A 27,272-nucleotide genomic window follows, 5' to 3' on the forward strand; every position below is an offset into this window, starting at 1 on the left:
GCCGCTATAATAACAAGAGATAGCATGGACGTTGTAGTATAAGAAGCATATCTGTACGGGTGTTATCTTGCTTCACTCTTGTCATAATACCGAACTGAGGTTGTCGTAACCAATGTGAGCTAAGGCTTTCAAATATATCTGTATTGATTGGGGCTTTGAAAAAGTAACTGTTTTGCTAAAAGGTTGCCTAGAAAATGTCTAATTATAAATTCAAGCTAATTTAATCGGTAAGACAACGATAATATCCAGCTCTGAAGCCGCTAAATGAAAAGATTTTATGAATGGTTGCGGGGCTTTAAGAGAAAGCACAAAAGTAGTAAATTTCATTTCATCAGCTTTATTATCCGCGTGTTTTACAAGCTCTAGTGATTGGCATGCCATATAAAATGTTTGAATGACAAGAAAGCATGTCTCTCGTACATCTAAATGAGATTGAGCGCTAAAATTCGGTCAGCAGTAGGGGCCATCAGCACATCCGAGCAGCCGAAATTATTATTGTTCTCTTCTGCGTCTTTACACTCCTACCTTCTAGCATGCAAAAATCGTTACCAATAAAGCTACCCATTGAAAAATTTGGGTCTCGAGGGATTCTTCTGAGTCTTCTTTAACTTTATGATTGAAGAGTTTGGCTTAGCAGCAGGGGTTTAGATGTCACGTAGTAGTTAACTTTGAGAGAACGAAAAAAGCAGATTTAAAATAATACGTACCTTAATGCTGTATGCGGCGAGCAGTAAAGCTTTTCTTATTAAGTTCTTCAGAGCTACTAGCTTTTTAAAGTAAAAAGCTCACGCTATGAGACAGACTTCATAGGTTTCGAATCGACAAGCCCCTCTGAACGCTAATGTCAATGCCATATGCAGAAAAAGTTCATCCTTCCCCTTGTGTGTTGTGTACAGGGTTTAAAATCTCGAATCCCCACGTGCACTATTAGAGACGCTTTAGTGGAAGGCTCCAGATCCATTTCGGCCACCTTTTTTCTTTTTTTTTTATCCCTGGAAGTGCTACCATGTTGTGTACCACTGCAATGCCCTTGTGGGGTGCGTCGGCCTCGTCAAGCCTTCCCAATGGCTTTTTGTCGGCGCACCCAACATCGTCATGATGTTAAATAAACATGATTGATTGATTGATGTTTTGCAACAAGCGCTGCCCTAACATACCGCACGGACGTTTTCGCCTTTAGATTGATGTCAAAATGCCAGAGCCACGCCCGGCGTTCGACTGCGGGACCTTGGGTGCAGCAGCTGAACGTAAGAGCCACAGCGCTTTTTCATTACTCAGAATTGTGAGGTCGCTTTGGAGCATATGATATGGCCGGAGGTACCGTGGGCTGACCGACAGGATGTTGTCAAAGTGAACAGTGCGAGACAGATGTCGTGGTTGCTTCACGTGCCGAGCGACTAGCAGCGCATCCAAGAGGGGTAACAGTCAAAGAGTGAATCCGATACTGGTGATAATTGCATTTCCCGCGTCTTTGTGGGCGTGTTATTAGTAGGAGGAAGTGCAACCTTGAGCGGCTTCGTTCACTTACAGTGAGAAAGAAGAGACAGTGTGGGACTTATTCATGCATTCGCTGTAAACTAAACCTTGAGCTCCTTTAATAATAATAATAATAATAATAATAATAATAATAATAATAATAATAATAATAATAATAATAATAATAATAATAATAGGTTTTTGGGGAAATGAAATGGCCCAGTATCTGTCTCATATATCGTCGGACACCTGAAGTGATGAAGGAGGGAGTGATGAAGGAGGGAGTGAACGAAGATAGGAAGAAAGAGGTGCCGTATTGGAGGGCTCCGGAATAATTTGGACCACCTGGGGATCTTTAAAGTGCACTGACATCGCACAGCACACGGGCGCCTTAGCGTTTTGCCTGCATAAAAACGCAGCCTCCGCGGTCGGGTTCGTTTTTATGGAGGCAAAGCGCTAAGGCGCCCGTGTGCTGTGCGATGTCACAAATTTTTTGAATCAATTCCTGCAACATCCTAGGTGACTTCCAGAGGGAGGCAAAACCAAGAGAATACTCAGCAGCAGCACTTTCATAAGTGCGTCAGCTCTGCTGGGCGCTTTCCGCACGGTGATACGAACGGATAAAAGATAACATGGCATGCGTAGGGTACAAACTAGCTGATATTCTGTCTCCTCGTGTAAATAGAGCTTGTAGGAGAGAAAATACGGCGTAACCCCGTGTAGTTTTGCTCCACCGCTTGGGACAGAGGTGTCTGGCTAGTATCTGCCTTCCTTGCGGCCTACGCGGATATCAGTGTGTGTTCGTCGAGACCAAATGAACTCATACATAATGTCCGCAATGTGTTGTTAGGCGCAACGGAGGTTATGAGGTTATATTAACAAAACTGAACGCCTGTGTGGAATGCGACTTTTCAGAGCCCTTTTCTTTGATTATCATGATTGCTGAAAGCTCATTTAGCTCTCATGACAGACCGCAGATTGTGCGCTAGCCAGCCGCGCAACAAAAAGCAGCTTGAGGACTTTTGTAAGTACGGCCTTTCAGAAAAGTAACTGAGTTAAACCGCGCCCACGAGATTGTAAGCCACATAAGCGCAAGTTGAAGATATGGACGTAGTTCTTGTCCTGTAGTGAGATAGCAGAGGCAAGTCCTCTATTGCCCGGAGATTACTGAATATTCATTACGGTGGGCAGTCGTTTCCGCAGTTGTTTCCGCAACCTCGGACTTTATTGTGAGCTGCCTCGTTCCCCCGATTGTCCGAGAGAGGCGCCACCCAAATCAGTTCGACCTCTCTGGAAGGTTGGGCTGCTTTTTTAAGAATGCTAAGGATGATGGATGTGGTCCCCCTCCCCCGGGAAATTGCGAACGGTGAATTTTGAGTCGCTGAAAAAAACCTGCTTTTGCACAATATTTCGTGCTTAGCAATGCTAAACCGCCAGCATATTTTTTGCCGAATTTATCGACGACGGCACCTCGTGACCTCTCGAAGCCAATCCACAGCAGTCAACAACGTCACGAAATGAAGAACGTGCAGCGGCCTGTAGTTTAGAAGGAAGGCACAGCAGTTTAAGTGATTACGCCCATATGCACGCATATAACTGGCCGTAAAGCAGTAATCCAATGAAGACGCAAGAAACGGAACTGCACTGAGCCATTAAACTTCGGTATTAAGCGCTATAATACACATTCCCGTCATTAATTGGTTAACCATGAATCACACCCGGAGAAAACTTCCGCGAAGTCGTTATGAATTGCGCCAGCATTTCTTCCATCACTTCACGAATTAGCAAGCGTTGATCTTTCGCCGTACCATGGGGGGTAAACGGCTGTCATTTTACCGTAATGCTTGGTCGGTGCCATTACGCTTCAAAAATCGTATGAATACAGCCCAGTGCTAAAATTTGACGCCGTCAAAAATGCTAATCTCATACCACTTACCGCCTTAAAGAAATTGTTCCTGTGGCTTTTAAAAGGCGGCAGTCAGTTCTCAAAAATTTCTAAATACAATGTTACTGCCCCCAGAAATTCTTCACTGGATAGGAATACAAGATGAAAACTGTGATGCACTGTTGAGCTAATGTAATTATTGCAAGAAGCCTAGTTCTTTCTCGTAAGCACGATGTTCTGCTTGACGGGCTGCATTACGAGGCTCGAAGTGACGGCGTCCAATTTGACGTCCGATGGGTCACCGGGCGCACTGCAGCTGAGCCTCTGCATGAGCCGCACGAGGATGTAGAACATGTCCACGTGCCCCAATTTCTCTCCAGGACAAGTGCGAGAGCCCATGCCGAAAGTGAGCAGTGGCTCGGCGTCCTCGCGTAGCTTTCCTCCGGATGGATCAATGAAACGCTCGGGTCGAAACTCTTCAGGGTCATCCCAGATGTTGGGGTAATGGTTTGCGCCGTAGATGTTGTACAAGATCCCCGTGTCCTTAGGTATGAACACAGCACCTATGGGAGATAAAATAAAACTGTTTCATGAGTTCTGCTCTGACAGGGCAAAGCTTTTGAAGCGAAAAGGTTCACTACGCTAGGCAAAGCAGTCGTCTAGTAGGCCGTAGAATGACCTTGAACGACCATCAGCCCAAGCACGTTAGCCGTGTATGACCGTATGCAAAATTGGCTGTTGGGGAAAGGAAATGGCGTGGTGTCTGTCTCACATTTCGGCGGACACCTGCAACCGTGCCGTAAGGGAAGGGATAAAGGAGGGACTGGGAGAAGAAAGGAAGAGGTGCCGTAGTGGAGGGCTCCGGAATAATTTCGACAATATGTGGTACAGTTATGGTGTCGAACACTTGACACCTGTCCTTGACCTATGACCTTTAGTTGACCTTTGACATTGGGTTACCTTTGGGTTGACCTTTGACCTTAAGAACATCTGATGGGGTGATGTGAAGCCACGTGATGACATCCGATGAGGGTGTCGTAAGACTATGTGATACACGTCATAGCCACGTGGTCGTGTCGGTATATATAGAACGGCTGTCGCAAGCGTGTAGCGAAGCTGCCATGACGAGCCTCGACTCTTACCAAACATCCTTGATTTTCGCTGAATTCCAGGGTTAGCCAAGTTAAGCCATTGCCAATTTTTCAATGCCATTTTGCAAACGCGTTATAAAATTACAAAATTTGTGTCACAGTGATTTCTTTCTCTACTTTTCAGCATCCGTAAGCCACAGCGTCGCACTGTCGGATTCAAAATGACTGTTGTCCAGCTCTACGGCGAAATCGCCGTAAGCGTGCTTGGCTGCTAACCAGCGCACAAGGCTTGCAAGAAGTTTCCTGGGTTGCCTGGGTTACGGTTGCCCCTGCAGAGAAAACAAAGTGCTTCGTATATGCACTGCGTCCGGCTGCGTCGCAAGCACGTGCAGAGAGATTCCAATGCGTCTCATCAACTTCTTAGAGAGGCTGAATTATATCGGCCGAGTGCAATCGGAGGTCAGCGCATAGGTTTTGTCGAGAGAATGAGGAAGAGGCGACCAGTATTCCAGCCAGAGACGCCGAAACTCATGCAACCTGCCTCGAATCCCACCAGAGAGAATCGTAACCCATGTAGGAAGCAAGGTAACCGACACGGGAACCCTCACAGTTGGCCACTAGAAGCAAAAGTATATCACCCACATATGATGTGCTTGTTGAAGCCTCACACGCCGCAACTACAACAGCGTAAGCTGGCGCCGTGAAGGGTGCACCGCATGTCTCGCATTTGAACGAAGGAAATTAGAGGTGCGAAGACACGTTGTATATTCTATAGCCTGAACCCTATAACTACCCTGTAAACACCCTTTAACCACGGTAGCTCTGGAATGCAAACACGTGGCTGCTTTTGGAGTTGGAATTGCAGCTAATGTCAAAGATTGTAGCTCATTCGATACAGTACCACACTAAAGTAGTCTCGGGTCTGACATATACCTTGAGCTATTACTGCTTTTTGTAATACAAAAGAAGATTGCAATGCTTCCTTGGTTTCAAACAATTATTCGCGTATGCGCCATAAGCCTCATGGGCGAAATATACGTAGAGGGTTGGTAAAAAATTCCCTGGCCACGGGGTCTACTTTTCATCGGCAGATCCTAACACTTAAAATGCCGATAAAGATATCAAGCTTCTCAGAGGTTGGGACGATACTTCTTGTACCCTCTACATGTATTCATAGCTTGGGGGTGTCGTAACTGCTTGAATATACTGCTCAAAAGAATACCTCGTGGCCCTGAAACTTTTGACCGACCATGTACCTGCGAAAATGCAAAAAAAAATGTTAGAGGCCCCTTCTATTTATTTTCGGCTTATCGTCCGGCCTCCTAGCTGAGGTCTAGGGGTCTGTTAAAAGTCCTGGAGGCAAGCTGAAGGATCGCACGTGTCGACTCACTCAGAGTCGAAAAGATAAATTTGGGTGGCGGGGGGGGGGGGGGGGGGGCACATTCACGAGCGAAGAAAAAGATGCTATCGAAAATCAGAAGCGCATGCCTTGAGTGATATGTTTGGTTTTCGTGTGGTTCGAGGCATAAGCCAGTTCGACACTCGCAAAATTTAGCAGTTTCTTCTTCCCGCCGGTTGTGCAGCCAGATGAGATTAGGGTAGCCTGTTTACGAACAACACAGGTATATTATTTCGTTCTCCTGACTTTTAGCCTGCTCTCGCGTTCCACGTTACGAAGGCGAGTGCATGCTCACCAACTCTGGTGTCTTTCGTCGTCTTGTGGGGGAAGCCGAGTGGGAGGATAGGGTGGCAGCGAAGCGTCTCCAGCAGGCAGGCCACGGTGAACGGACACTTGGCTCGATCTTGGTAGGTCGGAGGAGTCCTTCCTGGAAGAGGCTTAGCATGCACTTTCTCGCTTAGCTACATAGTAACCGCTAGATATGGAAAGGTCGGTAACTTTGTAAATACGATAGCTTTCCTGCGCACCAATGGACGCATCTCTAAAATTGGCTTTTAGGCAAAGGAAATGGCGCAGTATCTGTCTCACATATCGGCGGACACCTGAACCGCACGTTAAAGGGACACTGAGGAGAAATTGAAGTTGGCTTGTATCCATAGAATAGCAGCTTCTGATCACAAAAACGCCACTCTTCCTGAAAACAAAGCTCTTGTAATGTAGAAAATAGCAAGAACCAAAATACAGGTATCGCCGCCACAGGCCAATCTCGCAAGTACAAGCGTGATGACTTCCTAGGACAAGAGGCGCCACCTTGGAGGAATTTTCTTTACTTTATGGACGTCACGAATCTCTGAGGCTTGCAAAGGAAGGTTGCACACTGCACCGCTAGCCGTCAGAAATAACGGAGTCTGCGTTTACGTCACGATTCACGTCACTCCGTTCTGTGACGTCATAAGAGTTGCCGTGGCGTCATAAGAGTTCCCTGAGTTTGAATCAGAGGGGCGGGAAAAACTTTTTCAACTTCGAATCCAAATTTCTTTGAAATAAATTCATCTTTCGCGCCCGGACAAGCGGCAACAAAACCATGAAATGCCGAACTATCAGATTTTGCTGACAAAAAAAATTGATAGAGTTCTCCTCAGTGTCCCTTTAAGGGAAGAGAGGAAGGTGGGAATGAAAGAAGAAAGGAAGAAAGCGGGGTCGTAGTGGAGGGCTCCGGAACAGTTTCGACCACCTGGGTATTATTAACATGTACTGACATCGCGCAGCACACGGGTGTTTAAGGTGTCGCCTCCATCGAAACGCGGATACTCCGGATCAGTACCCGAGCGCCCGAACCACTGAGTCACCGCGGCGGCTTTGCCCTCCTGTAAGCGCGCTGTTTTGGTTTTCGAATGGCGCGTGAAATGGCCCAAATTAGTCGAGCCATAGCGGCGAGCGTTTATCGCGTTTTCAAATTATAAAAAACTGTTATGGCTATTACTAACGGCCGGCTACAAGTTTCTAATTGCAATCAGGTGCCTATCGGTAATAGCTAAAAAGTTGACTATTACAATTTAGTTAAAAACTTTACTAATCAACATGATTCACCTGTTTACTGACGTGCACTAACACTGGTATTACCATGCCACAAAAAGCTTCTATTTGGGTCAAAAAGCCAATTTTTGAAATTATTCGCCGGCTTCTCTGAAACACCTGGTATTATGTAAGTAGGCAGAATTCGGGCTTGTAACAGCTTCTTCCTTTAAACCTTCACGCCAACTCGCTGGCTTATAATAGGGATGTTTTTGCACCGCTGTGATCCTGTAAGAGCCTCCTCTGTGATAAAATGAAATAGCGTCGGTTTCAACTCTGTGGGAGGTTGGAAACAGTGAAAAGGTTATTAGTTGCACTCGGGAGCAGTCCTAGATGTCTAGACTGTGCCTTAAGTGGTCGTAGGTACGTTGGTCTGGATTGGGAAGGTCTTTTTTTGGGAGGGGGATTGGGAGGGGCTTATGTGTTGCAACTTATAACTGCAATTATTGCAGGCAAGCTGTCGCGATGTTTTCGACCGCTTTTCTTTCAGCACCTTTTTTTTTCATGCTCCCCACTGGGGAAAATGCAATGATGAAACTTTGTCAAGCCATTTCCTCGCAAGAATTGTAGATTGGAAGAATTTTAACGAAAGGGTGTGCTTGCCGATGTTGTCATCGATTTCCTTTTGAATTTTCTCCTGAATTTTCGGTTCCTTTGCCATCCTTAGAAACAGCCAGTGCAGTTCTCCAGCGGAAGTGTCTGTAGCGCCTGTAAGGCAGTGATGATTGTCATGAAAAGCAATTAGCGGAGAAGGGTGCGCGTACGCAAGTTTTTACAGAGCAAAGCCGAGTGGCATCAGTGATCTCTTTAATGAAACATTGAGAGACGTCTTCGGGTTGCAAAGGCAAAATATGAAGTGACGTCCCAAGCATAAACACGTGCGCGCATGCTACACACCGCAACAGCCCAGCACCGCACAGCACAGCCGCACAGCACAGTTGCACAGCACCGCACCGCACAGCACAGCACATCACAGCACAGCACATCACAGCACAGCACCGTACTGCAGCGCACCGCACCGCACAGCACAGCCGCACAGCACGGCACAGCACAGCACAGCACAGCACCGTACCGCACCGCAACCGCACAGCACAGCACCGCACCGCAACCGCACAGGACAGCACCGCACCGCACAGCCGCACAGCACCGCACCGCGACCGTACCATAACCGCACCGCACAGCCGCACAGCACCGCACAGCACAGCACGACACCGTACCGCACAGCACCGTACCGCAACCGCACCGCAACCGCACAGCACAGCACGGCACCGCAACCGCACAGCACAGCCGCACAGCACAGCACCGCACAACACAGAGCAGCACAGCACAGCGCAGCGCCGTACTGTACAGCCCCGCACCGCAGCGCACCGTACTGCAGCGCACCGCATCCTGCGCACACGCACTACACACACACACACACACACACACACACACACACACACACACACACACACACACACACACACACACACACACACACACACACACACACACACACACACACACACACACACACACACACACACACACACACACGCACACGCACACGCACACGCACACACGCACACACACACACACACACACACACACACACACACACACACACACACACACACACACACACACACACACACACACACACACACACACACACACACCTGCTTATACGCTCGTAGTTTGCGTGTGTCTAATTTCATGCTATCTGAGATACTCTCCTCATCTACAGTCTTTTTGTCGCTCAAGGTCGGTCTAAAGAATTGACAATTTATACCAGCCTACTAGACACCAAAATATGCTTTTGGATGTGGGTCAAACAGCCCACAATATGTACGTAAAACGCACCGTGCTCGTATGCGCTGGTAAATTTTTGGCATGCATTACTGCTTGTCGAAGGTGGCACTCCTCTCCCCGTCCGCTAACGACCCTTCCAGAAGTTGTCCATGAACCTCCATCAAACTGTCCATCAAATTCAAAGCGGCAATATTACTTCCCAATTACTTTTCAAATGCGTCAAGAGTATTCTAGCGCACGAACAAAAAAAAAGAAAAACAAGGGCAGTGCCAGAGCGAGAATTAAGGGGAACAGATTTGTATAGCAATGAAGGAAGCACCAGAACACCCGGCAGTGCCAACCGCCAAAGATGTTCCTGACAAGTTGAACCATGTTTCCTTTGGTCAGGTACTGGGCGTCTCCTTTCTCCTCCAGGATGGCTTCGTCCCGTGCGGCAATGATGGCATGCGTGAAGTTATCCGTCTTGCCTGCGAGAAAATGAAAATGTGCGATAAGTCGATATCGTGAGAGACAAAAAAATCCCTATAGTTGGAAACCGTGGTAGTTCGGTAATTACCGACTGGCGCAGAGGGGCCCGTAGTTTACCCTGAGGAATTATTTGTCGAGTAGTGCTCTTAATGTTGGCTGCTATTAAGTTTTATTTTGGGCAGCAGTCTTAAAGCGTGCAGTGTCGCTGGTGAAGTCGAAGCGCGAACCAATGGAAACAACTGTGCATGGCCTTAATTTGAGAATACTACTCTACAGCATCTACCTTGCCCGGAGGGGTTGCTTTGCCTGGAAGCTTTTCGAAAGCGCGTGCATTTTGGCGCGAAGTTGCCAAAACATGTTAGACCACCGCGGCGAGGTTAACTGCGTTTTCAGAGTTCTAAAACTGATATGAATATTAATTGCGGTGTGCTAAGCGACTCTCGGTAAATGAGGCGACCAACAGTATTTGTTTAAAAATTTTTTAAACATAAGTTAACCAGCTTACTAGTTGGAACATCTTGGCTGTATTCTGATGCGTTACACCGCCGATAATCCTATGCCAGAAAAAGCTGTGTTATAACCCAAAAAGCCCACTTTTCAAAATTGCAGAAGAACTTTGGTGAAACACCCGGCATATTCCTTTGACGGCATTATTGTCTGGACTGAGTTCGTGTAGCCAGAGTCCTTGGCTGCGCCAAAGTTGGGGCTAGTGTCGACGCTTACTTGCTTGCCAAAGGTTGCACCTTGTGGGGCTTTATTTGAATCGTTACTCTTTTCGGCGTCACGCGTGCGCAGTCTACTACGCGCGGCAGTTGAGAGCTTGCAAAGTCCGGCCCAAGTTCACCCTGGAAAATTTGAAATCTCTCGTATTTGAATACATTTCCTACTTCTAACTACACGGCGGCAAATACTGATCAAGATGCCTCGACAGCAGTGAAGGCGCCAAACATGATTTCTAATTTCAAGATCTCTATGAGAACGGACCTTCTGAGGATACATCGCAAACTCATCCTGGCGACTGGAACTAATTTTTTATTGGCAACTTTGAACTCGTGTAAATGATGCAATTGATTAATATCCAATGTGTTTCATTTCTTCTGTCTCTCCAATAAGTGCCCTTCATACATACTCCGTTTCTTGTAGTAGGAGAGCCGTGGTTTGTTGCCAAAATTCAGAGAATTTTAATGAAGTTGCAGTCAAAAAATTGTATTTACAATGTGTACCTCTATAGAGCGTGCAAACCGAAATGGTGAAGTACTTTTCTTCAAAAGCGAACCTCTTTCATGAAGCCTACCGCGATGTGGTTAGTAGCCTGGCTTCAAGATCTCTGATTATTCATATACTGTTTCATTGTTAGTGCCTAAGCCGCTGTAACAACTTAAGATTGTTTCCGAAATGCTACGCTGCTCGTTTGCACGACGGTTTTAGGGTTGGCTGAATAAGAAGGCTGCGCTACTGACGACGTGCTTCCCGATACCAGTCGTCGGCTTGGTGTCAGATTGTTTTTTGTTTAAAAACTCCGCTGACAAAGCCCGCCATATGTGTCTTTGTCTTTCCTTTGTTGCGATCCTCTTAAGGTTAACTTCTTATGGGTGAATGGCAAAGACCTTCTGGGCTTTAGAAAGGTCACCGTGCCTCTGAGACCGCATTGGACGCCGAAAGGGACCGAAGTATAGATAAGTGAGTGCTCACCTGGAACATAAGTAGCTTCCGCCTTGGTGAACAACCGACGAAAGATTTGTGTCATCTCGCGGAAGATGGACTCGATTCGCTTCTCCCTCTGGCGGTACAGCATTGAAAGCCAAGGCGTGACGTCACTTGGCAAGCCATTGGGGGAAAGCGCTTGAGACTCGTGGTCGAGCTCTTCGAGGCGACGGATCTCACTGCTGTCACCGTCCAGCCTGTAGAAAGAACTCTGCAATAGAGCCTCGGGTTAAGCGGAAGCAGCGGCATAGATGGCATCGCGATCAGGATACGACGGTTGCAGGCCAATCCGCCTTTGCTTTCGAGGCGATAGCTCCTTGTAGTCTTACGGCTGCAGAGATTTCATTGGGCTTGAACTGATCCAAAATTCAAGGGGCCACAAAACCTATCGATATCACAGTTAAATTTTTCTTTTATCTTAGCGTGGAAGCGGTTCTTAATTTCTTTATGTTGGCGACATAAACATTACATGCTGTAATCATTTATTACCTATTCTAATGTTGTTAGAGACCTCTGAAGAAAAACAGACACCTCTGGAAAAACTGCTGTGCGCTGTCTATTTTGTCCTGCAGTACTAGATTTTCGCGATAAAAAAATTTATTCCACAATTATGCTCTCGAGTTGAGCTCCTAAAAGGCTTAGCATGACTAGTTACGAAATTGGAGTTTTGTAGGCGTTTTGTTTCACACATAGTCCCTCTAAATCCAATGATCCAAACAGCTCCTGTAAACATGAAGTAATTAACATGCTTATGGGCACCCTTTAATGACAAATCATCATTTGCGCGTGTATACTTTCATGCGGCGGGAATATTTTAGCAGCATTGGTCAACAATGGTTAACTATGACACTTTTGATTCCGGTTAGAAGAAAGAATGGCTCGTACACTTACTTGGCGCCGTACACAGAGACTCCAATCAGCGTGTATAGAATGCTGAAAGACGGCTTCCTGGAATCGACGAGCTGCGGCCCGTGTTTCAGGGAGTCCACATAGTTGTCAACAACCTCTGCGCAGAGTTTTTCAAGGGCCTCGCTCACGGCGTATTTTCTGCAATTATGAGCACAAAATTAATTTATTGCCCTTTATACGTTGTGAGTGACGGAGGAAGGGGAGCCCAGAGCAATCTTCAGGACAGCGATTATGCTGCCGTCGCCGCCAACAATGAACGATCCGTCGTCCGCTTGTTTGGGTGGGCGGCCTGTTTATGCCAAAAAATAAAACACTGAAGGTTTTGTATTTTTTTAACACAATAAGCTGTTTGCATTAAAGTACAGGCCAATGAAACACAACCTGCAGGAGCATGTACACGGGGGACAAAAATAAAGAAAACGATTCTATTACAATGCTATAACCATCACACGGCGAGTAAATCACACTCTACCGTCCGGATACGGTCCATTTATTCCCGCTGCTTCGCACAGTTATTGCAGGCATGAAAGCTTGCAGTGGCGTACCACGTAACTGGTGCCAACGAGTGAAATGTGAGCGCTTGATGGCAGAGAAATAGAATAAAAAAATTGGAGGGGACACTTACGCTCGGCCTTAACTTTAAGGTTATTACCACGACAGCGTGGTGGTTTAATCCCCATAAATGCAGAAGGTCATTCTCTGCATTACATTCATAGATCCTTGCGAGTCCTCGTACCCCTCCTAGCGCAGTGGTCCAGCTGCTAAGCGATGAGCCACTGCCCTTTGATGACAGGTGCTCCCAGGGGTGGGCCTTGTGCGACCGAGGTTGCTCTTCCCAAGCGAGCAATCCTTAATTTAGCTGCCACCCGCCGCGGACAGGTTCGGAAAGTTGGCTTAATGATCACCCCTAGTGTCTCCGCGGTTGCCGGAGGATGTTCGCCTTAGTTTGCCGAGAACTGGAGCTAAAAGCTTATTAGGCTGAACAGTCTCAGCAGCGACGTGTGGCATGCAGCCCCAGTGCCGGCCCGGCACCTATGCCCTCAGGCGGTCATTGGCGCCCCTAGCGGAAGCTTTTGTTTTCATATCAAACTTCCGACGAAGCTCCATGACAGTGAAATCATAAAAGGTATCTGGTACCGCATTCACACGCCAGCCAGCATAAACCCGATTCTGCTTCCCCTGTGGCACGAGCTCCTAAATTACCTGGGAGAAGCGTATTCGATTGGCCCCTTATGAAGTCACGTGGTCAAGGTTGTACTGAAAACTGGTGCTATGCAGCGTTGTTTACAACTGATTCGTTCCGACTGGAAAATGAAAATTGCGGGAATCTTTCGAGCATCGTGCAGCGAGTATAATGACCAACACGTAGCTTTAAGGCATTACTCGCCTCACAGCCAGGAGAAAGACCTTTCGAAGTGCCTTCCAGCATGGGTTGTAATCTTCAAAGAGAATATCATGGTCTCCTTGATTTTGCAAGGCACCTGCAAGTAAGTAAAGGGCCATTACTTGAAATGCCCTGTGAAGAACGGGAGCCACTTCAACTATGTAGACTATGTTAGATTTAAAAGCGAATTTTCCAGAAAACCCCAACCAGTATAAAGTGATGTTAGCGAATATGAGATGCCCATATGAACCAACTCTAAGAGGGAAGCAGTTGACAGCGCTTTTCTGTGCCATATTTTTATTTAAGATCTGTTTGCGTGGCGCATAAAACATTCGATATTCATGCAAGGTTATAGCACACAAGTATCAGATAGAAGAGAGGTATTAGGGACGGCTAGCATATAGTACAGTGATGGATTTGGTGGATGTTAATGAGCATCCGTTGTCGATTTTTGATAACTGCTTTGTCAACAGGAATGCTATTTTTTCAAGGGTGCAGTTTTTGAATGCCACCCTCCAAATTAATCTGTACTTAGTGCGCAGTAAGTGATAATTTAAAAAAAAGATAACAATAAGTATTTACTTCCTTATTATAAATCTCCTCCATTCTGGGGGATTCCCCTAAACATTCGACCAACACTGCTTTTTATTAGAGGTGTTGATCGATTCGCTCTCACCCTACCATATGCTACCCGAACCGGTTAGCTTAAATGGCAGAGCAAGTGTCTTGGTGAGGTGGTGGTCTCGGGTTCGCACCCCGGACCAGGACGAATTTTCTTTCAACTACGAACTTTTTGTTGAAGCTGTGTAGCTCTCCAATGCAACCGTACCGCTGGGCTTGGGTGAATGCTAAAGCGTAATTGCACAAACCGTGGCAGAAATAAAGACAATGTAGTTTAGAACATAGGAAGAAGGCCGCTTAGAATGGCAAATGATCAGAATAGAACGGAAAGTTGCAAACAGTACGAAAAAATTGGAAAGGACAGTTAAGCTCCGGTACTATTTGCGTATCACTTCACAGCCACAGACGCTGTGCTTTATTTCCCCATCACATAGCAGTTAACCGAACCCCAAGTGTACCTTGCGGTTGCATTAGAGATCCCTCCCGCGCCAGTAGTCCCTCTCTGTCTCCTCGGTTCTGCCTATATGCCCATATATGCGGAATTTGTCATTATTTACTTAGTTTCATAGCTAGCTGGGGTCGTCACACTCCTGGTGCAGTGGTGCAGCGGTTGAGTGATGCGCCAATGCACAGAGAGGTGGCTGTTTCCAACACACGAAGCCACCGGTGGAGCTTGTGGGACCGCGGTTGCTGGGCAGCGGAGCAACCTCTTGCGACCAACAGTTAATTTCACTGCCACCTTGCCACGGTGGGCAGTTTGCTCCCAATCCGGTGCACAGCGGGCAGGTTGTGATGACGTCGCAAGGTCACATGACCTAATTGGCAGGTGGGCCACCCGCTCTGGCGGTATATCGCTCAAACTGCCGGCGCAGAAGACGGTGAACGGGACCCTAAAGGTACGGACACACTGGCGGCAAGACGCGCGCGGCACGCCGCCGGCGGCGCGCCGCGTGCCGCGAAACCTGCCGCGGAGGCGGTTTGGTCTGCCGCGCAGAGGATGGGTCGAGGAGCCATTTTCGGCGGCTTGCCGCGTGCCGCGAACCAATGAGAAACGTCCGGGCTTTCTCCTAGCGCCACCTCTTGGCTACTTTCGAAGTTAACTTCCAGCGGCGGCGGCAGAACCAAGGCTTGGCAGAACCACGATCGACGACCGAGCGCTCCGAGCCAGCCGCGACAAACAGCGCTAGTGCTTTCTTCTCGTGTACATCCATGTGGCAAATGAATTTCAGCCGGGAGAACATAATGGAACAATTTCTGGAGACTGTTCGCGTGTTCCCCTTTTTGTACGACAAAACTCACCCGGAGTACAAAGATAAGGACGCCAAAATGAGCCGGTGGGCGATCATCGGCAGAACATTCGATCTGACTGGTGAGTTGTTTTCATTCTTTAACTGAGTTTCCGCTGAATGTTCGCGTCGGCAGGAATGTGCGGGGGTGAGCACACTTGTTTAGAGTGCTCTAGCGGTGTGCTGCGGAGCAAATGATGTGGAATCTCGGTTTCCTACGGGCATGGTGATTTTGCCTGAGCGGTTCGCATGTCGTATCGGGCTGCGCGCTTCGTACAGCGCCGCTTGAGCACTCAAACAAGTTGCTAATCTTTTCATTTTTCAACCTTTCTTGGTGATAAACAGTGGCATTTCTGTAGGACCGCAAGCAGCCGCAAAATTTAAAAACATGAAGGATCGTTGGCTGAAAATTGTGTCGGCGTCGGAGGGGAGCCGGAAAAGTTGCGCCGGAGGAGAGGCCGGAAAGGTCCACACGAAGTGGACACTTTTTGACATCGTGGATGGCATGCTGAGGAGCACACCACATTATGCCGAAAGGTAAAAAAAAATGCAACTTAGTTGCGTAGCCATCTGCGCCAACTCAAGCCTGGCATTGATAACTTCACTACTGTCACCTGTCCTACCATTCTTTTTTAAGCCGCTTTCTTCGTGTTTAATATCTTTTTACCTGCTTTGACTGCCCAAGCGTCTGTGTTTTTAAGAATTTATTTTCTCTTCAGCTGCACTGATAGCTTCGCTATTGGTATTTTCACATTACCTTTTTCCTGGCAAGAAATCTGCAGGCTTTGCATCAAAACACCTCAAATTTTACATTTCAGGTCTTCATCAAATGTGCCCCCAGAAGAGGACATGTACGTTAAGTCTTGTTTCTATAAGTGTGACTTCAGTTCGTAAAGCTTCAAGTGATTTAACTTGTTATGCATCTGTGCTTTTGTGCAGCTCCATTCTGACATCTCCACTGTCATCAAACAGCCCTTCCAGTCCGATACTAGTGGCCAGGTGTGCACCTCATTGTTTGCTTACCATAACGGTTACTGCAGTGAAACAGTTTATGTGCAGCATTGTCATTTCATTCACCTGTGCAGCTGTATATCAAGCCCGGCTGCTGCGCTTTTTCAAGAAATGTAAGCAGTACTAATTGTGGTGTCATTATCCACCAATTGTAGCAACATCCTATGTCTTTATATAATGCAGGTACTCTGACAGCCCTAATGACTTTACCGATGAGGACGATTTGAGGTGAGTGGTGATCTTCAGTTTTCCTAGCTGTGGTGCATCACAGGTTCCATATCAATACACCCTTTTCACCAGCCTTTCACGTTTAAGAGTGCGTCCACTCTATTATGTGCTGTTATGCTGCACTCCCATAAAAATGGATTAGTTTTATGTGCATACAGATCTTGGCTTAGTTGCTGTCATGACTCGCCGCTGGTCTGCAGTTTCAAGTGAATCACACACTCAGCACTGCATTGCAATGTACGGGGAAAAACTTAAGTGTTCTATTTAATGACTGCACGTCTAAAAACTGCAACAAGGTGTGAAACCAAGCTTTCGGGTACTAGATGAGTGTGATGTGTCTTGCTCCTTTTCATAGCATTGCAAGTAGACATGTGTTTTGCACAGCATAAATTGCAGCATTTTTATTTTTTCTATAGGCTCCCCAGCACATCAGAAGGTGCGGCATCTGCTGCTGGCTCTTCAGGGTAAGTTGGTGTTCACTTTCTTGTGTCGGAATAGGACACCATAACAAACATTTTCTTGAGGCAGGTTGTCAACTTCACAAGCAGGAGCCGCTGCCCCAGATTCAAGGTAAGAAAGCTGTGCGCACTTTCTTTTATTGGAAGCAGACATACTTTTCCAGTGCATTTCTTGAGTCTAATGATGTGGCCTGTCCTGCAGGTCTGCCAAAAGGCGAGCATCCAATGGACCTTCCTCTCGGTACTGGCATGGTTCACATTTCCTGCAGTATTTGAATGATAATCAGTGATTGCAAGAAAACATTGTGCGGATATATTTATATGCAGGACCAAAAGAAGTCAGTCTGACAGCTTCGACGATGCGGTGAAAGATGTCTCGGGGAGCTGCTCAGCTACGCTGTTAGAACTAAACAAAAAAATGAAATGCCTGCACCAAAAGATGACAGTCAAGAGGCAGCAAACTGGATAGCTGCTAAGCTGAGGATGCTACCACACAAAAAAAGATGTGAGCTAACATTCCAAATCCACTAGCTACTGTATGAAGCCGAAATGGAGCAGTATGCATAAATGAAATGTAAAGTGCAAGCAATCGATAATATTTTTTTTCTGAAAGCAAGCAATTTTGGCTTTCTTTTGACATGATAGTATTTGTGCATGCTGACAAGTAGTTGCCTGTTATCGGAAATTACCTGCCGTCCTGCACGGGTCACGACACTTTCCTGCCATGGCACCTGGCCGTCACTCATGAAGCAGGATGCCAGCCTATCCCTTATTTCCAATGCAGCCCTGTAACACAGAAATGCACGAGATGTTCAACCTTTTCCTTCAGCTTATTCTGCCTGTCTGACTGAGGTCACAGTTCTAATGGGCGTGTTTTACTCCTCGTCGTTAGCTGTACCCACTGACTTCGTTGAAAACATGCAATACTCATGTATTTTTGCACTACTACAATTCTTAACGCAAACTCTAATGAACAAGTTCTTATGTCATGTGTTAAATGATCAAGTTAAATCAAATGTTTTGAAGGTTTCGCTGTTTGTTATTGATGAGCTTCAATTTCTTTCCGTCCTGGAAATAATAATTACCGAGCAGAGTGGTACCCCTGGTCTGTCCATCCAGGAAGGGCACTACTATCGTTCCTTCATGCCCCATTTGTGACATTTCCCTCCCAGTTTTCATGGTCAACAAATCCAGGAGGGTTGCACGTTGTCCTGGAAAACACCGAATCTTTCATTAGAAAATTGTGGAGCGCCACACATGCCCTTACAATGTTCTCAGTGGTTTCTTCTGACGCTCGAAAGGGTCTCTTCAGTATTCGCCACCTACTAGCCAGGATACCAAAAGTGTTTTCTTTGAGCCTCCTTGCACGACTCAGCCGGTAATTAAACACTGCCCTCTTCAAGTACTCGCTGTACTGGCTGAACCTGTAGGCATGAAGAGCTAGAAAAAACAAAAGGTCAGGGCATTAAAATTGCAGCAAACACAGTACAGCTGCACTGATATTTCATCTCGGCAATCAGAGGAAGATGTCAGCGTTAAAAGTAATTGAAGCAACTTGCCACGTCGATGATAAGGCCGCATGAGGTAAGGCTTCAATGGAAAGGCCTCGTCGCCCACCATCAAGTATGGTGTCAGTCCCGCTGAGCCCACTGTTGCTGCTGGGGGGATCCCAAATCTGCGCTCGCCCAATATGTGCATCAACTTCGTTCTTAACAAAACTCCTCCATCGCTTTCTCCCCCGTAGTGGCCAACGACCACATACACAAATCTGAAATAAAGCAAGAAGTTTCAGTGTAGCCCATTTAGCATCTGATGTAGCACATGACTTTCTCCTTGCTCCTTCTGAAGTCACTACTGCATTCTTCTCGTAAAGTCATTTCTGTGCTGCATTATAGTTTGACTAAATATACATGCCACACACAATCACATTTCAGAGATTACCATTTTAACATCTGCTGCTATTTGTGCAGAACCAAATATGTTTACTGTCAACCTGCATGAGCAAACCATTGCAATCATACACCTGTCTACGCTATGCTCCTTAATTCGTCATGTAACTTACACCACTGAACTGACCTCTTTTCTTTCAGTGCATACAATAGCACTCTCTTTCAATGAATATAATACACTGTTGTCATGATTCACAAGAAAAATGCACCATTAACGAGTAGTTTAACAAAAGTTTTGTTTTGCCATGAATGCACCATACATATAATGTGCATCGCATGTTGCCATGAGGACTGTGCTGAATGACTTCTTGTAATTGAAGGTTCGTGACCCTGAATTTGCAGGACATTCAATGCTCACATGCTTTCCATCAATACATCCAATGCAGTTGGGAAAATTCTACTCGACAAGCATGTCTGTGGCAATCTGAAAGAGTGATTGGGAGGCAATATAATATGAGACTGTGACAAAACAATAGCGTAGTAATGCATAAGGCAACCTTTAGTTGTCTTATGCGTTATGAGATGCAGGAGTTCAACACATTTGAAAAGTCAGTACGCAGGGGGCATTGGAAAAGTCAGTAGCATAACAAATGAGGTAAAGAAAGGCAAGCTGGACGCTTGTCAACACTATAAACCCTCTCCGCAGTAACAAAATGGACTGCAGTGCACTTACTTTTTTCCATTCTTGTGCTGTTTGTGGAAATCTTACATAGATTGGCTGAAGTATTTCCCATAATGCAGCACAAGTTTTCCTTACGATCATTCCAGCCATTGATCGTCCTGTCAGGAAGTTGAACGACAAACTTCTCATTGTGTCGCCGTTTGCGAGAAATCTGAAAAGCGTATTCTCATCACATACGTCTCAAAGGATAAATGAGAAGGAGGAGGGGGTGAGTTGCTTCACAGTGCTCATGCGGTATGTTTTACACAATATTTTCCGAGTGACTGCTGACCAGGCACTGTGACGGGACAGTACCGGGTCACGGACTTTCGGACTTACCTTACTGTCATGGCAAGTCGATCGTGTGCAGATATCGACCGCCTGAAAGGAGTGTCCTGCCGCTCAATCACAGGCCGAACTAGGTGGAGCAGTGTGTCGAACGAGCTCGGCGGCATCCGAAGTAGCTATAATCAAGAATCAAAGACAACATCACTATCACGTCACACACACGGCACACTACGCGTTAAAAAAGGTTGTAATCAATTACTCTCGGAAGAAGCCTTCATCTCGGGTGCGCAGCCGGGGGGGGGGGGGGGGGCGGAAGCAAAGCATTCGCTTGCCCTTCAACGTCTCGGTAGCGCCAGCAGGGGTGCACCCAAAACCTTCGTCTGCGTGCCTTTTGCGCGCGCCGCCGTCGCAACAGCAGAGAACACCCAATGACCAAAACGCTCATCGTCGTCAGAACATCGTCGTCTGCACCTGCCATTGCAGAAGTCAACGCGATCAGCGCGGTAGATGACGAGGGACGAGGAGCTGGTATGTGGTCTGTTTACCGAGCAAGGAAAAAGCGCGCGAAAACCGCGAAATCACGCCTATGCTCGCGCAGTTCGAGACAAGGCGAAATCAGCGCTGTCACGTGACTCCGCGGCGGCCGCCAGTTCGAGACAAGGCGAGATCAGCGCTGTCACGTGACTTCGCGGCGGCCGCCGCGCGTACAACCAATGTGGCCTCTCTGCCGCGCGGCGTTCTTGCCACCGGCGGCGTGCCGCGCGTGCTTTGCCGCCAGTGTGTCCGTACCTTAACGCTATCGCGTTAACAAATGACACACTTTAAGGTACGGACACACTGGCGGAAAACCGCGAGCGGAGCGAGACCGACAGCAAGCCGCTTGCCGCGAAACTTGCCGCGGCGGCGGGTTGATCGGCCGCGCAGCGAATGGGTCGAGGAGCCATATTCGGCGGCTTGCCGCGTGCCGCGGAGCGGGGAGACCAATGAGGGGCGCCTGGCTTAGTCACGTGGGGAGCGTCTGTGTCGCCACCTCTTGGCTCCTGCTAAAGCTACATGCCAGCGGCATCAGCGCTTTCCCGCCTACTCATCGCCGTCGGTGTGGCCTTCCCCATTCGTGGCGTGCCACTCGTTTTTCCGCTAGTGTGTTCGTAGCGTTACTCTGCTACGCAAGATTGCGCTCGCTACCGCCCCGATACTAGAGAGATGCCAAGGAAGCTCACTCTCCCAAGTGGCATATCTTAGCTCGAAGAAGATCGAAGTTGAAATTTGCTTTATTCTTTTTATGTGAAAATGAAAATTGTAGCGATAGCTACACTACGTCAGCCACTTCGCGAGGTCAGCGTGGCTGCGCGCTTAGCCGTGGCACCACCGCTCCGCCAACTGTGCGCATGCGCGGAGTGACGTCATAGCCCGCAGCTGGTGTGCGCGCCGCGCACCTACATTACGCTAGCATTTCGAACCTTCAGCGTGGCGGCGCCGTGGCCACCGTAGCAGCTGCCGGTGGCGCGGCGCGCCGGCGAAGCCGAGTGGGAGAATAGTGGAGAAAGGGAGCGAGTGAATCCACGTCTAGCGACGAAGATGGAGGCACGCCCAGAGAAACGCAGCGGCGGAAGACTGACTTTGCAATTCGACTCAGCGAGTTCCACTCGGCGTAGCTATCGCGTCACTTCAGGTTTAACTAGAGCTAAACCACAGCCATTTTTATTCTGGCATTTTTAGGTACTGAGCAGTTACAACCAACTAGTTCATCATTATTAGAACTAGGAATATAATTTTATTTTATTTATTTATTTACACAAAATACCTACAGCGCCCCCAACTGGGGCATTGTTGTAGGGCGGAAACATCATAAAAGCAACAGATGAAATACAGTAATTGAGACAAATGATGCAATATACTGAGAAAACACACGCACTATGGGAGGAAAGGCAAAAATGAAAGGAACGTTGCAGAAAGACAAACACGCCCGCGACAGACGCGGAGAAAATGACATTCAAAATACAGCACTGTTTTATCAACACAAATCTATAACACAATGCACGAGGATATGAAATATTGCTACACTGATATTAACAGTGATACTAACAGTCATTTTAACTTAATACAATCATATTAACAGGTGGTTTTGCAAAGCGTTGTAAAAAGATGTGGGAGGGGAAACAGCAATTTCTGCAGGCAGACAGTTCCAATCATGTATTGTTCATGAAAAAAAAAAACTGCAGCAGGGCAGCGGCATCTGTTGCTTATAGAATGTATTCAAGGAGGAACATCCCCCCCCCCTCCCCAGGTTTTATTTTATTCAGCAATCTTCGTTTCTTGATATAACAAATGGAGAGAGCGGAGGGAGAAGTCAAAGTCGGGACGTGTATGTGGTGCGAAAGCTACATCAGCACATATCCTACATGCTTTCATATCAGCTTATTATAATGTGTATGCTTGCCTATTCAGAAAACGCGAACATGCTTCAGACGCCCTTTTGCTTTTCTCTATTCCGAACTTGAGTTACACTGCATTGCCATCACAGAATGTGTATACCCTACACCGTTTGTTTTGAAAGCAAGGCTGCTACAAGAATGGGTTCTGTGCACAGCGTGAGTATCCGGAAGGCTACGCACTTATTCACACTCACCCATCTTGGTCGGAAAGCGTCCGGCGAAGTCGTGCCTCCGATCGAGCAACGCCTCTCGAATGGCCTTGTAACTGTTGATGAAGACCATTGGCCGATGGGACATCCAGAGTGTGAAGACGTCGCCGTACGTCTTGGACCACTCGATGGCTTCACAGTGTAGATATTCGACATTGCAAAGCGCTACGGCAAGCAACAAGGAAAGTTATTCGCCTATGTGTACAACAAGTGCAAAAGAAAAGATGTAGCACTGCTTAGTGTACACGTTATTGTCCTACGCAAGGCTTAGAATATGGCAAGAACGACAAAAAAACAAGCAGCCAGCGGAATTTTACAGTTAACAGTAGACCGGTGGTCTGCCGTTTTTAATACGTGCTCCGAGGGCCCCTTTTCGATGCCCGAATCTTGGTCCTAATGTACCGTGAAAATGTTTGTTCATTCCCTATTCTCGTAAATTCTGAAAAAAAAACGCTGCTTTCATTAAAAGAAGAAATTTACGCAAGCAGCCCCTCCTTAAGCCCAATGTTTATGGTCTGCTTAACCTCTATGCTTCGTTTTTTTCAAAACCAGATGTTCGGCGCGACTGCTGACGCAATAAAAAGTTTGCAATGTGAGATAAGCTTGAGAACTTTGGTTAAACTAAAGCAAAATATACTGAGAAGTATTACAACTCTCCATATACGCCCACTGCAGAAACAACTGTGTCAGAGGTAATCTAGAATATAGAATATAGTACAGGACGCAATCTAAGCAGCAGTATTAAAAAGATATCAAAGCTGGAACATTGAGTAAAGCGATGAATGTTTTCATTGAAAGCTAAGGAAATAACCAGCATGAACAGCTACGTGGTAGTTCTTTCCGAAAGTGCATTGCACATGATGCTTGAGGCAATGTACTCTAGGCGCCAGAACTCTGATTGTACTCGCGCAGCTGGACTAGTTTCGTTTATGAATGGTGCCTTATCCTGTTTGTCCGTTGTGACCTGGTCTGACGTGTAGGGAAATCAAAAAGTTATAAAGAAGCACCGAGACAGAATTGATGCTAAGGTATCATCGATAAGGTTGTTCACAGGGGCCATCGAACGAGTACGTTAGAATGGCCGGCGAGCTGAAGCGGTTGTGTTGGAAAGAGAAAGACTAAAAAAAAGAGAAAGATTTCTAAACAGAAATACTGAGCAAGAGATTGCAGAAACTATGCAACCTGCACCGGGACGCTCAGAGCGCTGTTGCGTGCAAAAAGCGTTAGTGGAAGTGCGTGACCACAGTACACTTACTCAGTAGGTTTCCGACCAGTGGTAGCGGGAAGGGTCCCTTGGGGTATTTGGACACCTTGTGGTAGAAGCGGCCCACGAAGTACGTCACGGCGAACACCAGCGCTGTCGTGATCCATCGCCAGTCCCCAAGAAAGGAGATGAGCTTCTCGAGTAGAACGCTCATGGCTGCGCCTAAGAAATAAAGGAAGTGCTGAGCGTCCATTTATGGGGATGAAGCAGAATATTAGTAACTAGCAAACTAATATTCATGCTTTGAGCTATGTAGCGGTAGTGACAGAGAGATGTGTGGTGCATGCGTTGGCGTGGACAACACTGCGCTAGAAACGCGGCACAGGAGCATAGGCCTCCAGCGTACGTTTGGTAAAGTGGCATTGACGATGAAAAAGTTTTAGACGCGCATAACTGGCTCCCTCGGTCAATGGACAGCTCATTTGCGCTTTCAGGTGCGTGGACGGCGGTGTTCACCTGCGAAAATTGAGCTTTCGCATAATATTTCGTCATTAACAGCGCCAAACCGTCAGGCAATTTTTTTTTTGTGTGGTCCACATCAAGTCCCGGCGCAGCACACCCGACTGGAGCACGCGTAGTTTTTTCTTTGCATCTGGCCTCATGTGCCTTGAAAATTTACCTGAAGAACTTCCTGTCCTGGGATTAAAGCAGCTATTCTTTATAGCTCAGAGCATAGTAATTTCTTGAAATCTGGGCTCGCAACGCCGTGAGCAAGAAGTCGCCTCAGATCTCTAGCGGATCTTTCCTTGCCATGTCTGCTCAAGGACTGCATCTAGCGACGAAACGGTGACTAGTCATGGCGCCATGCCTGTGGCTGGTCGTTTGCTTCTTTCGGTCGAATTTAGATGGAGGCGAAATTCTGGAGGCCCGTGTACTGTGCGATGTCAGTGCACGTTGAAGAACCCCAGGTGGTCGAAATTTGCGGAGCCTTTCACTGCGGTGTCCCTCATAGCCTTAGTCGCTTTGGGACGTTAAACTCACACAAACCACACACCACATTTCGTACACCTGAGGATCTTCAAAGTGCACTGATATTACCATGACTATTCTTGCTAATTCTCTCTGAGCGCTGACACGGTGACTCCACAGATGTCAATTTTATGTAATCTTGAAAATCAGTCCCTGCCAGCTTTGCAGTAACGCTAGGGGGTGATGAGAGGGATGATGGACTGCGATTTAATAATGCTGCTAATGAGAACGGAGACTGTAGGATAGAAAGGTTCAGTTGATGATTGGAAATGAACGAAGCGAGCACGTGAGAGGAGAAAAGTACTGCCTGTGTCCACTCACCCTGTCCAAGGCTTGTCTGATGAAAAATTGGTTGTTCAACTCACGCTGGAACAACTAAAGACTGTTGGCAAAAAAGAAATCGATGCATGGGCAGAGACAACCATCTCGCAGAGTACTGATATTGCTTAATACCCATGTCGTATATCGAAATGGGCCGCCAAACATCACCACGACTGATAGTAGAAGAGACAGCTCAACGTTTCTGCGCCGCGGATTCGTGCCCTTGTGTACCGTTCTATCTTACACACGGCTCCTGGATGGCCTCCAAATGCTCTTCTGCTCTTTTGTGTTTTGTTGGCACTCGCTCTTTTATCGAATACTCGTTGGTTCCTAAGCTTTCACCAGCTTATAACCAGCATGTGACTTGCACCCATTATCAACACCTTATAGAGGTTCCTGTTACGACCTCCGCTGTAATAACAGATAGCGTTGACTTTTTCGAAGAATGAGAAGCGGATCTGCACGGGTATTATCTTGCGTCACTACAGTGATAATGCAGTCGCGGAGAAACCTAGGGCGTCTCAAAAAGGGGCTTTTTAATCGAACGGCCAAACAGACCAGCGAATTGAGGCAGGTCGTCCTAGCTAATGTGAGCTATGGGGCAAACACGAGGATAGCACATGAACACATATCGCGCCACCTTTTGAGGCGGCTGTTCGAAACAGGGTACATCCCCGAAGGGCATAGCGGGCAAGGGCATAACGAGGGGCAAGCTATGGCTTTCAATAAATATTTTTTTTACTGACTGTGGCTGTGAAAAAATAACTATTTCGCTAAATGATCTCCTAGGAAATGCCTAAATATTGATTCGAGGTAATTCAATAGGTAAGAAAAAAATTAATTTCCAGCTCTGAAGATGCACTAAGTGAAAGATTGTATGAAAGGTTGCGGGGCATCAACAGGCAGCAGAAATGACGTAAATTTCGTGGCATCAGCTCTATTATCCACGTGCGTCTCACGCTTTTGGGATTGGTGGGACATATAAATATAAAATGTATAAATGCAAGAAAGCATAGCTTTAGTACTGCTCAATGAGACGGTGCGCCAAAATTCAGTCAGCAGTACTGGCCATCAGCGCATCCTAACAGTGGAATTTATTATTGTTCGCTTCCGCGGCTTTGCACTCCTGCCTCCTAGCGTACAAAAATATTTACTAATGAAGATTCCCATTGAAAAATCTAGGCCTTCAGGGATTATTCCGTGCCTTCTATAACTTTCTGATTGAAGATTTTGACTTAGCAACAGGCGATTGAATGTTACGTAATTAACTTGAAGAGATAAAAAAGCATGAAAACAAAAATAATGCGCACTTTAATGCGCTGTGCGGCGACCAGTAAGGCTTCTTTTTTTTTTTCATTGTCCAGGACTGCTAGCTTTTTCAAACAAAAAAATCTCGCGCTAATAGAGACAGACTTTGTAGGTTTAGAATTATGAGCCCCTTCTTAATAATCTTGTTAGTGCCAGGCAGAAAAAGTTCATTCGTCCTTTTCTGTATTATGCATAAGATTTAACATCCCGAATCTCCATGTGGGCTATTGGAGCTGCTGTAGTGGAATGCTCCCGATGCATTTCGGCCACCTGTTTGCAACAAGCATTGCCCTCACACAGTACGCGGGCATTTTCGCTTTTAGATTAACATCAAAATGCGAGAGCCAAGCCCGACATTCTACAGCGTGACCTTGGGTGCAGAAGCCGAACGTGAGAGCCACAGCGCTTTTTCTTTATTCAGAACTGTGAGGTTGTTTTGCAGCATGTGATATGCCGAATGTAACGCGCAGTGACCGACAAACTGTTGTTAGAGAATAGTGGAAGAGAGATGGCGTGTTTGTTTTACGTGCCGAGTGACTAGCAGCGCATCCGATAGTGAATCCAATAGTGTAGATGACTGCG

At 46.9% G+C, this 27,272-nt stretch overlaps 1 protein-coding gene and 1 long non-coding RNA gene across 2 annotated transcripts; one reads left to right on the forward strand and one right to left on the reverse strand.

Moving 5' to 3' along the window:
* Positions 1–3,454: 3,454 nt before the first annotated feature.
* LOC144125980 (cytochrome P450 1A1-like) lies at positions 3,455–26,285 on the reverse strand. The gene is made up of 10 exons (XM_077659829.1): positions 25,383–26,285; positions 24,078–24,254; positions 22,814–22,993; positions 13,686–13,779; positions 12,281–12,436; positions 11,378–11,586; positions 9,559–9,684; positions 8,030–8,134; positions 6,147–6,278; positions 3,455–3,924 (listed from the first exon to the last, which is right to left on the reverse strand). Exons 2-10 carry the CDS (start codon positions 24,244–24,246, stop codon positions 3,572–3,574), a joined length of 1,524 nt encoding a protein of 507 aa, XP_077515955.1. The 5' UTR covers positions 24,247–24,254; positions 25,383–26,285; the 3' UTR covers positions 3,455–3,571.
* On the forward strand, positions 16,603–17,393 carry LOC144123619 (uncharacterized). The gene is made up of 4 exons (XR_013313123.1): positions 16,603–16,713; positions 16,784–16,828; positions 17,245–17,292; positions 17,357–17,393. It is a non-coding gene; the product is annotated as an uncharacterized LOC144123619 (long non-coding RNA).
* Positions 26,286–27,272: the final 987 nt, after the last annotated feature.

The sequence above is a fragment of the Amblyomma americanum genome, chromosome 3, assembly GCF_052857255.1.
Source record: "Amblyomma americanum isolate KBUSLIRL-KWMA chromosome 3, ASM5285725v1, whole genome shotgun sequence".
In the NCBI taxonomy this organism is placed as follows: Eukaryota; Metazoa; Arthropoda; class Arachnida; order Ixodida; family Ixodidae; genus Amblyomma; species Amblyomma americanum.